We start from the raw sequence: 12,090 nt of genomic DNA on the forward strand, positions 1-12,090 counted from the left end.
TTGTAACATTACTTTTTGTATATTAGCAGCAAAATTCTCTCATACGAACCAAACTAATTCCTCCTCCATCCTATGAAGGTCATGAAAAAAAAGTTCTGCCCTTAAAGAAGTCAACTCTTCCAAGGCTTGAGAGGGGGAAGAAGTATGTGATATGACATCTTCTTGAGCCGTAATGCTAGGACTAGCAGGGACAGGAATATGTGATAAACAATCTTCAGCGTCAGGACGTTATAACAGCTAACAGCACCGAAGTCACCTCCCACCCAACAATTTAAATAATAAAAATGACATTTATAAAGAACCTTTAATGCCAAAGCACTTTAATGCTGAAGCATATTTAAAGTGAGATAAAAAATACATTCTGATCACTTCCACCACCACTGAAATACTGCCAGCTCTGGGGTGGGAACACTGCAGCTCTTTAACCTCAAACAGCAAAACACTAGCAGTTGAGGCCAATTTAGGAATACTATAACCATCAAATTATCAGGGTTTCTGTGTCATCCAAAGTAGTAAGGACAATAATATGTTGGTTCTCTCTCATTCTCAAAGTAATTTATTTAAATTTTGATTCATACAAACCTCTCTAACATCTATGAGGTGGTCTGGCTGCAGAATAGGAACTCTCTTTCCTGCTGGCAACTTGTGATGTCCAACATTGAAAAAAGAAACTGGATTTTGGCTGGGTCTCCTCTGAACACCAGGAGAGCTGCCACTTCCTTGGGATGCAAGAGAGAAGCTGCGAGATTTCAGTGGAGGATTGTTCTAGTGAATAAACAAGAATATAAAGAAATTTAAAATTCCTCATACTCAACAAATATTTCATTAGGTACATAAATCAGAATATAAAATCAAGAATTAAATAAAGTGAGGGAAAGCTAGCTTAACTCACTGTTTTTCAACTACTCTGGTAATTAATGTGCACAAAGCGTTAAGAGAGGAAGTTATCTGTTCCTTTGTGCTATTTCCTGATAATTGTCTTGCTCCACTGCTTAAGTCAGCTTGTATTTGCTTACATGCAACCCAGAAATTGCGCTGAAACAATATACGTCACTTTATATGATTAGGAAGTAGGCCTTTCGATTCAGGTTTGAGCTCTGCAGGAAGATTAACATGTAAACTGAGAGGCAACAGACTACGCAGGGCTGAACCTGACATTTAATAGAGAAGAATTTCATTTACAACCATTTAGAAGACAAAGTGAAAAACATGCAGGACTTGTCTACACTTACAGTGCCGCAGCACTTCGTGAAGATGCTACCTACACTGACAGGAAAGTTTCTCCCATCGGCGTAGGTACTCAACCTCCAGGAGAGTTGGTAGCTATGTTGATAGGAGAATCTCTCCCTCTGTCTACACCAGGGGTTAGGTCAGTATAACTATGTCGCTCAGGGATGTGGATTTTATACCATAGTTATAACAACATAAGTTTGTAACATAGACCAGGGCTCAATCTCTTGATGATAGGGGAGTCACAAGGAGTTAATCCTGTTTTAGAAGAATCTTAGAGTTTTGGATTCCCCCCCCCGCCAGATTTTAGGTTAAATGAAGCAAAAATTTAAGAATATACTTCTATAACGTACAGTCCACGTATACACTAAATCAACGAAGTGTTGAAAATGGATTGCGAAAGGAGCTAGCAGGTCTTAATCATCAGGCTTGCTAGAAAGTCCTCTCAAGGAACATGGACTTATGGAGTTGCCTTTTAAAAAAAGAAATCTAATTCAGGAGAATTAATTTGGACATAAACAAATTTTCCTTTTAAACAAGCCAAGCAAAAAATGAAAATTACAACTGGAAATCTGAGCTACAATTCAAAACTCAAGTTCTAAAACCAAGAAATTTAGGACCAAAAGCTGTATTCAATATAGCCACACTCCCTGAGTTTTTCAAGTATTGAAAACTATCCAGATAGCAAAACTTTAGTAGAAATGTATTGGGGGGGCAAATACAAAAACAGCCTAAGTACAATAATGTGGTGGAGCTGACTTCTTGTCTTACGAGATAACATTCACCCTTGCTGCAGCAAGATATCTTTGTTAAATAAAAGAATGTGACCTCCCCACAAACATTTTCACCTTGATGAATGTCTGCATTGTATCACTGCCCTAAATGAACTCCTGAAGTCTTATTCCTTCACCCTCAATTCACTCAGGGTCATACCTTTAAAATGGACCTGCTAAAATTAGGAACTGCATGACACAGTGAACAATACCCTTTCATCAGATGTCTGCTATGCTACTCCCCATCTAGTCAGCAAGTCAATACAGGAATTAGTTTACAAAACTTAAAAACTAAATAAAAATAAACACTGACTTTTTAAACAAACAAACGAACATACATTTCTAGAAATGCCTTAGGAGTAAAATATTGTTTTTAAAATCACTGAAAAATAAAAACAAAAACAACAGGTGATTTATAGCATGTTGCTAGAACAATTTTATTGTACATTTGAGGTTAGGACACAAATGTTAATTCAAGTCACTAAACTTCAAGTTTCATCCTAAAATGTACCTGTAAAATATATCTGGTATAAACAACCAAGGAAGGAGAAATCAAGCTCCAACCATTAGTCCTTTTATGGCCCTTTCCTCAGGGCTTGTGGGGTTACCCACAAAACAAAAGCAAACCATGAAAAACACTCAGCTTTAAAACCCCCAGGGGCTTCAGCTTCCTCTTCCTTTTATACTCTGTACTATCAGCAATATGACCAGCTGGGACCTGTTAACCCTTCACAGGCTGCAGTACCTTCACCAGTTCATAGTATCATATTACATATTTTAGGAAAAGGCCATTTCTACTCCAGACTATATGTCAAGTGTACTCAGCCACACTCACGTTTCCTCTTTAAGTATTGGGAACTTTTCAGATTTCTCCTTAACCTTATCTGGCTCATGGATTAACAGAATATATCAGTTTTCAATTACTTTTACCACAGACCCTAACTGATAAAGAACATGAATATTTTCTCTCATATGTTTTTATTCAAGAACACATTAAAATCATGCAGTACCTTTCCAATTGCTTCCGTGTGATGCTGCGTGCATATCTGAAGTCTGCTAACCCAATGCTGCCGTTCTTTAGCATCAGTGGCTGATAAAAAACAAAAATAATTTTACAGGAACAAAAATTAAAGTATAGGCAAGAGTACAGATAATTTTTCTTATTCCTTTAAAATAACACTAATGTAGCACTAGTACACGATAAGCTTTTTTTCTCTCTCTGGGTAAAGAGAGAAACCAAATTAAACTATTTATATAGTGCATGGAACCAATACCATATCCTGGTTTTATTGTCCTTCAGAAGGAATGTACAATTTCCTCTTTGGTAAATCTACACGATACAAGGAAACATACACAGGTCAGGAAGAATGCAATGGTGAGCCTCAAGGGAACAGGAACAAAAAGACTTTAGCCCAAATTTCCATAAAAGTCTTTTCCCGGCTCTAGACTAAGATGCCTGTATAGCAGTGGTTCCCAATCACTGATACTTGAAGCTTTTTTCCATTGGAATTATTGGCTGGCTCTCTTCCCACCAGCAAAAGTTACCTAACATAAGTTATGAAACACTGAAATATAGAATTTAAGGGACTGTCTATTAAGGTTCCTCCCCATTTATGGTCTTTATGGTCAGATTTATGGTCTTGGACCAATCACCATCCCATAGATTTTGGGGCGCCACACAAAAAATTAGGATATTATATTCTGTGTGTGCAGTTTTGTTCATATGTTTCTAAAGCAAACAAAGAGACAACCAAACAAAACTACAACCACATATAGGAGGCAGGAGTATCCTCTCGTGGAAAAATCTTCTGTCCAAGAACTTAAGTCATACCTCTTAGTTTATACTGCTCTCCACTAGCAGCATTAACGGTGAAGGTATGCGAGTCTTCATCGCTGGGTGAAATTACAGCTCCAGCTAGCTGCAAAGTACCTCTGGGCTTTTGATTTCTAGACTGTTCATTCACGAAGTACTCCAGCAGGCCAGCTTCATTGTTTAAAACAAAAAATCTGTGATTGTGATAAAAAGTCCATTTATAAAATAAAACTAACACACATTTTTAATATAAATAATCATCACTCAACCAAAACTATCTCCACATAAGTTTGGGGAGAATTCGTTTTTGTTTTAATCGGACCATCAGACATCAAATGGTTTATGCAAATACCACAATTTGCCAACACAACCTCACCAAATATACTAGCAACAGCTTAAAATTGCCCAAGATTAGACTCATACAAAGATTCTTTAAAGATCAAACCTTTGCATGGTGTACGTGACCTGTCACTAAGTAAATTAAAAGTACATTTATGATACTTCAGGAACGCAGTCTTGGAAGACTTAGCACTGTGCATATGAGAAACTTTAAGACAAAGCAATACCAGCTACAAAGATAGGGGAGTGTAGTTTCCATCACTGGACCAATGCTAGTTAGGAATAGACACACTCACAACTTATGCAGCACACAATAGAAGGTATTTCAACAGGTGTCCTTAGCTCAACTCTCTGCCACTACTGTTGTGCAACATACTGCGTTAGACAGCTTGTGCCTCCAACCACAACGTTGGTTGTATTGTTGCAGTGCCATGAAAAGTTTGAGAAAGCGTTGCTGAATACCCCCCCTTACACACATACATCACAACAACCAAAAAAGGCCATTGAAATGCTTAGTAGTCCTTCTCTGCTTTTCATTAATCTCTCAGTCACATGCTAAAACAAAATGTTATCCCTAATATGGACGTAGCAGGTCCACCTCTTATCTACTTGTTGGTTTAATCCATATTAAATCTGAAAAATACATACAAGTATTTTCCATTATGTTAATTGCTTAGCAGAAAAAAAAACTGTGAAAAACATATCGATTTAGATATGTCAATCAACCTTGTTAAAAAAATGCTACAAAAAAACCAAAAATCAGACTTACCGATATTGCCAGCCAGTGACGAGATTGGTATATTTCATTAAATAGCCATAAATATTTTCCATGTGATCACTGTTAGAAAAACAACAAGACAAAAACCAGTCAGATGAGACCAAATAAACTAACAATTAAAACCGTTAAAGTAGAAGATCTAGATTTTCATTTATGCAGTCTAAAGTCCACTTTCAGCAAACTGCTCATAATTTATTTTAAGAAGGAGAATTTGTTTGAATTTGTTTTTGCAGGCTTACTGCAGAATAAAGAAACTTTAAGCAGACTTATTGGACTATCAGTAAAATTAAAGAATGAAAATTTTCAATATTGTTGAAGCAATGAAAGACAGTCTGGATCCATAACATAAAATAGACACTTCTGGACACATTTATGATGCTTCAATATTAAGTAGTCAATAAACTATTTATGACACCTGCCTGCCTACCCACCCCTCTTCTCTCCGTGCGCGAGCGGGGGGGGGGGGGGGGGCGTAGTTTTGAGTTTCTACACAAAATTAATTTTTAACACCTTAAAAAAGACCCATATTAATCTCAGTAATTAAAAAGAAATCTGTCATTAGGCACTACTAATTAAGTAAATAAAGTTCTATTTATGTTGAATTTCCAGAACCATCAACAACTACACTAAAACTGCCATATTGCAAATAGAGAAGATGCTCTGAGAAACCCAAGAGATAGTTTCAGATCACATTAAGAAATACTTTAAAGTATTAAAATGTCTTCACCATTTGTTTTACAACAATTTGGCACAAAAGATGAACAAATAACTTCTCTTCTGGGACCGAAATCTGTAAGAAGCTCAGCGCTATCTCCCAGTGAAGACAAGAGGCAATGAGGACAGTCAGTACTTTGCAATATTAAGCTCCATATACAGAACTATTAGTATATATTTTCAATTAATAAATATTTGCCAAAATAGTTACTCACTCTGAATGTACTTGTTAGGGATGGTCTTCTTATGAGACCAGATCAGAGTTGTATTACAGTAATTCCTGTAGGCCCCATTGTGCTAGGCACCATGCACACACACAGTGAAATATAGTTACTGCGGAAGAGGTTACAATCCGAATAGACAAGACAAAGGGTGGAAGAAGTTCTCAATTTTACAGTGGGGGAACTGAGGCATAGAAAGATTAAGTGACTTGCCTACCATCACAGAGGAAATATGCAGCAGAACCAGGAACTGAACCCAGGTCTCATAAGACTGCAATCACTGGCTGCAATTGTTTACTTTATTAGAGAATTACCTTTATAATTCTCTATAAATATTTTCATCATAGTTAAACCTCTAATTAAATCTCAAACGTTTGCCTTATTATAGTAGTTGATGGTTCTTACATTTCCCGGAATTCAGAATATATGGGAACACCTTACCTAGATAACTTACTGATAAGTAAACAAGTTTTTCATCTTTACTAAAAGAACATATGCTGGAGAATATGGCTACTGAAGTCAAGGAATTAATGTAAAATCCATTCATTAACAAAGACTGCTAGGCACAGTGGAAAATCTTTGTCTGTATGCACAAATCAATCTGTTGCCTACATTTTGTTTCCAAAAGATTTCACTAATATGACAATGTTAAACTGTTTATATATGTGAAATTCTTACTATTTCAACATTATGTAGAAAAATTACACCCAATTACATCTTAAAGTCTTTTTTATGACATACCTAATCGGACAATCCAAAGTAACATGCTAAATCACTATTCCAGTAAGAGGTCTTGCTGACTTGGTCTCTATGAAGCTATTCAGTTTATGAATAATACTCTTAATTTTTCTTTTTTGCAGAGGAAATCAAAACAAGCGACACTAATTCTTTCACCCAATTATAGTACATTAAACATGGCACATCTGAAGCACAGAGCTTTAAAGAAAAAAAAGTAGGGCAATTTAATTTTACATAGCAACTGGCTTGTGACCTATAAAACACAAGTGGCTATAGTTGAATGTGGTCATATAGCATTACAAAACTAGGTCTACATAGGGCTGAGGAGAGGCTCCTAGTCTACCAGACAATCTCTTTCCTAAAGGCATCATGATTTTGCTAAAGCAGCTGGACAATTAACTCTATCACACACAAAATGTAGAAACTGTGTTGGAGGACACAAATGACTGCAACTTTTAATAAATGAGGACCTATTTTTCCCCTTTGGTAGTCTCCATCAAAGTTCTTTCCTTTCAGAACTATGCCCAGAGAGCATGTAAATAACTGACAAAACATAAGGACTGAAACATTCATCTTAGAGAGAGAACATGAGAAAGAATTGCCTAACAATATTGAAAATCTACCAACATTTCTCATGTCAAAAAGTATTCTATAGAAACCCAGTGACTGGTTCCTTTCCCAACTCCATCCATTCTGCACAGAAACAGGTCATTCAAGCCTCCTTTTCATTAGAGAATTGCAGCGCAGCAACTTAAATAGGTGTGACAGAACCAATACAAGTTGCAGTATTGTGAGTGTGAAAAATTAGCTCCATCCTGTTTCAAACAGTACATCATGTCCCCACACAGCCCCCCCCCCTTTTAAATATCGTACAGCCTCAGAATTGTTCCCCCAGCCCACAATTCCATGAATGCCTCCTTGGACCCAGTTAATAAGTTCCATGGTATGGGTCTATTAACAACATTTCATGTTTTTGGTTTGTCCGGTGGATGTTTTGAATGGTTCCATCCTACATATGAGGATCTACATGAGTCATGAGACACTAGAAGATGCCACGGTGGAGGAGGTCCAGCAACTCCTGCCACACCACTCCTAGGCTTCAAGGCCTGGTATATAGTATGAATTCCACCGTCTTTGGGTGACGCTGCTTGCGGATTTTGTATGCACGTGTGTGCGCACACACACACACATTTATTTGATCTTTTCATGTTGAAAACAGTTTATTCCCCTCCCCCACCTTTCATAGCTGCAACAACAATTCCATTCCCCAGTGTTTTCTTCTAGGAGGGAGAGACAGGTATGCTCTAGATCTGGAGGGAAGACATCTTTTTGGGTCCCTCATTATGGCCTACAGTAAGTTCCTCATCTTCCCTTCCCCAGGTAATGCTGTCAAGGATCCTGAGGATGATTCACTCTTCGAAGAGTGAGGAGAATAATAGGTGCTGGAGAACCCAGGGAAGTTAAGCACATATACACAAGTTAAGTAGAAGAGTGAGTTGCCTGTCTATGTAACCTCTAACTAATGATCCTTTTGTGTTTTCTGTTTTAAACTGCTCAGGAGTACAGAGATGCTGCTCGGGCAGTGAACTGACTGTCGTGACAACTTCCAGTAAAGTAAATTCATTGAGGTATGTGCCGGACACTAACCAGCCGCTGTTTGTGTCCTTTCTATATAACAAGAGAATCCCTGTGGACAAAGTCTACATGTTTTAGAAAGTGTTACTGAAGACGTATTTTTCATTCTACAGTTGTAACTTCCTCTGCTGCTGCCCTGGAGGTTGGGGCAGTAAACCTGGAGGGTGGAGGAAGCAATGGGCAGAGCTCAGACCTGCTGAGTACTGCCTGTGTTGCTCTTGAGCCTGCACACAGCCAGTAGGTAAGTGCTCTGAGCTGCGGAAGGTGTCACTGAGGCATGGGTACAGGCACTGTAGAATTGCACTGAAGACTATTTGCTGTTCTGAAGCCCATATTATAGAAATCAATTCGGTTGTCTTAGTCTAGTTCCTAATCAATAGATGTCTATGTGACACAAACATGCCAGAAACCATTAGAAGAATTACAGAGCTTTGACAGGTTTGGGAAATAATTATGTTCCCGCTTCTGTTTCTCCTCCAGAGTGGGATGCAGTAGCTGGGTGAGCATGATAGGAGGAATCTTGTGGTCCTACTGCAACTGCCATTGCTGCCTGTGTGGATAAACGGGACTTTAGTGTCTGCATAGAGCACTGGACTGACTACACCAAATTTCATTGCCCCTCCCCCATACAATTTATTTCGAAGCAATTCACTCAGCCTCTGAGAAATTCCTCACTTTAATCATGAGGAAACATGCCCTAAATAAGATCTAGTCCATGATTCATTCTAAGATATAACTACAAAACATTTTAGTAGCAATATCTGCAGACAAGATCAAAACAGAACAGAGTGGGTTGGGCATGCTCTAATTAGAGCACAACAATCTCCTCCACTCTTTCCCCCACACCCTATTTAAAAACAGAGCTTAATAGTTCATATCCAGCTGTTACCAGCAGAATCACCCTTTTCTTCTATGTGGCAGCATTAAAGAAACATTGCAACAAAGAATCCCCAGTAAGATGGCAGACTATTTATAGTTGCTCAAACAATACTACAGGTCTAAAACAAAACCATTCGGGGAAGGGAATCATGCGGTCATATATTCTTAGGGCCCTTCATTTTCAGTTCTTTTATTTAATTTTTCCCAGGAATTTATCTGTGTTTATTACTACGTTAACAAAAACAGATTAAAATCAGTGGAAAAAACTTAATAATTTTCTGCGTAAACATGGGAGGGTTATTTTGGTGGACGGAGGGACAGGGGTAAAAAGTATTCAGTAGAGTAATACTTTGATTAATTGAATTCAGTATGGTTTGCTGCAGAACCAAAACTCAAAACACAGTGCCACCTCTGAGTTTAAGAAAACAATACATCTCTAATCCCCAAATAAAACTTTTCATTTGAATAAACAGTTTACTGTTGTAGACTTAGAACTATTAGCCCATAAATATTTACATTTAATAATTGGGCCACACCATTTGCAGTGCATACGCTCAATTTCATGTTTTCCGGTTTTGGTTTTTTTTAAATTTTCAATTAGTTCCTTGTGGTCTGAAATGTCTTCTGATACAGATTTTCGTTTTCTTTCCATTTTAGTGTGTCAGACCTTTAAACATTATCTGCTAAGAGTTTGAATGTGTACGTGGTAGGTGTGAGATTCATCAGTACATTTAGAACTTGCGTGCCTGTTTGTTGTGTGTATCTTTTAGATTACTACACAGCCTTACTTTAACAGGCAGCTTGGCATATAGACAGACTAGTGTATTATCGTAATACATCTCTCTCTTGCAATGTATTGTATTTTCCTAATAAAGCAAGTTATTTTTTATATATTTGAATGATATAAAAGTAGGGTGAAAATTGGAAAAAGAACAAATACTTTTTGTAAAACCCGGGACTTTTTCCAGTAAAAATATCGGTTTCAACTGAAAACAAGGGACTTATATATTCTGAATACAGAATTTTTTAAAGGGAGAAACAGTAACGGAATAAACTGTCTGAAAATGCTTCAGAACTGCTACCATATTATTGGCATACACAAAACAAAAAAGTATCAAGATTTGAATCAGTTGCACTCATTTAGAGCTACCTAAACTTTGGTGAAGTTTTAACAACTTTGAACAGAAAAAAAGTGTTTTGAAATTTTAAAGGACAAGCTTGCTTGTAAACATGTATGAAGTTCAATTTTTAAAGAGTTTGGTCTGAAACTTGTCTCCAATCTCCTTGGATTGGATTCACCCATCACTTTTTCATGATATGAAACCAACTGCAGAACATAAATCAAGCCTTGCCTTTCATTTACACATCCCTTAGAACACCGCACACTCAGAAAAAACAGAACCACCACCATGCTTCATGACACCACAATTTAAATCATGCTTATGCTGTAAAATAAATAAATAAGTGTGAGGAAATTCAGAGTGGTAGCTTCTGCAAGCAACACCTCAAGATGAGGAAAGGAAACCAACCAGTAAAGGAATATGGCAATCCGCATACTATGTTTTGGAAATCACCTTATTGGATTATAATGATGGTGAATCAGATGGTTTAAAAAAATTAATGAAAATACATAAGTAACAGTGAAACAGAGAGCTGTGATCTTCCCAGTCCGAGAACACTGACTGAAACATAGAGAAGTGCAGCTCAGCAGATGAATACATAAGGGAAGTGACTTGGAGACTTTCACAGTGGAATTAAGTTAACTTCTAGTGAGTAACAGTGGAATTTACCTTAACCCCACATGGAGTCTCCAGCCTCCCACACATGCACCTGCACTGAGCAGCACTTTTCACAAACTATGCCAGCAGACGACATTTCCCGAGTACAGTAGGAGCAACATAGTCCCCATCACCTTAGTAGCTGACCAACTCACGATCTTTAATATATTTATCCTTACAGCACCCCTGTGAGGTAGAGAAGTGCTATTATTCCCATTTTACAGAGATTAAATAACTTGCCCAAGGTCAGACATGAAGTTTGTGGCAGAGCAGGAAATTCCACCTCGGTCTCCCACAACCCAAGCTAACCAATGAACCATCCACTCCCTCATCGAGATACACAATTAAGGAAATAATTAAAGTATGGCTGGAAAAATTTACTCAACATATATCAGCCCCATGACTAAGCCTCCTCACCAGGTTTAAAACTACTTGTGTTGCCACGCCAAAGTCATGCCTTCTTTAAACAGAAGTATGTGCGCACAGTTCATTCTGTACTATCATGGAAACCAGGATGGATAAAAATCAATGATTTTAAAAAAAAAAAAATCAGTTTTTATTTAAATCGGTTTTTTGGATAAAATGCTTTTTGAGGAAAAAACCTGTCTAAACATAGTTTTAATTAAGATATATCTTTGAGCTATAATGTCTCATCATGGAATAGGGATTATAAATTCTAATTCTATAGTATGAGACAATATATTCATGTAATGTTTAAGAAACGTTTTGTAAACAAGTTTTGTAAACAATAGTTCATGGATTAGGGACCCCATTTTATGGGGTTCCAAGAGCTTCTGTACAGATTATTTAGGTTAATCTTTCTATCTACCCAATGGGACTCAGTGCTCAGTCTAGAAGATACTATCAGAGATGCTTAGTTTTGCAGTTCTCAAACTGTGGATTTGTGTCTCAAGAGAACATGCTTGTTAACAGAAAAAATGTTTGGAGAGAGAAAGAGAGAAATAACAGACATCATCCCTATTGTCCCTCTGCAAGTTTGTGTACAGAGTCGATCCCTTACCTCTCTCTAGAAGTGCAAAGTTTCAAAAAGTTCAATGAATAGAAGATGGTTGGGGCGGAATAGATCTGGAGAAGAAGTCTGGAGATAAATGTGAGAACGGAGGGACAGGCAGTAGAAACAAAAGTGAAACTGTTTGAGCAGCATATTCCAGAAGCCTTGAGGTCTTTCTGA

General features: G+C 37.5%; 1 protein-coding gene across 2 annotated transcripts in view; it reads right to left on the reverse strand.

Annotated features, from left to right (window-relative positions):
• The window catches only part of OSBPL11 (oxysterol binding protein like 11), a 69,876-nt gene that overhangs the window by 32,739 nt on the left and 25,047 nt on the right, over positions 1-12,090 (reverse strand). For both annotated transcript variants that reach the window (XM_043525717.1, XM_027819430.3), the window contains exons 2-5: positions 4,925-4,993; positions 3,835-4,010; positions 3,014-3,093; positions 583-765 (exon numbers count right to left, since the gene is read on the reverse strand). In XM_043525717.1, the coding sequence (XP_043381652.1) occupies positions 583-765; positions 3,014-3,093; positions 3,835-4,010; positions 4,925-4,993 (508 nt within the window). The remainder of the gene's footprint in view (positions 1-582; positions 766-3,013; positions 3,094-3,834; positions 4,011-4,924; positions 4,994-12,090) is intronic.

The sequence above is a fragment of the Chelonia mydas genome, chromosome 11 (assembly GCF_015237465.2).
Source record: "Chelonia mydas isolate rCheMyd1 chromosome 11, rCheMyd1.pri.v2, whole genome shotgun sequence".
NCBI classification, from domain to species: Eukaryota; Metazoa; Chordata; order Testudines; family Cheloniidae; genus Chelonia; species Chelonia mydas.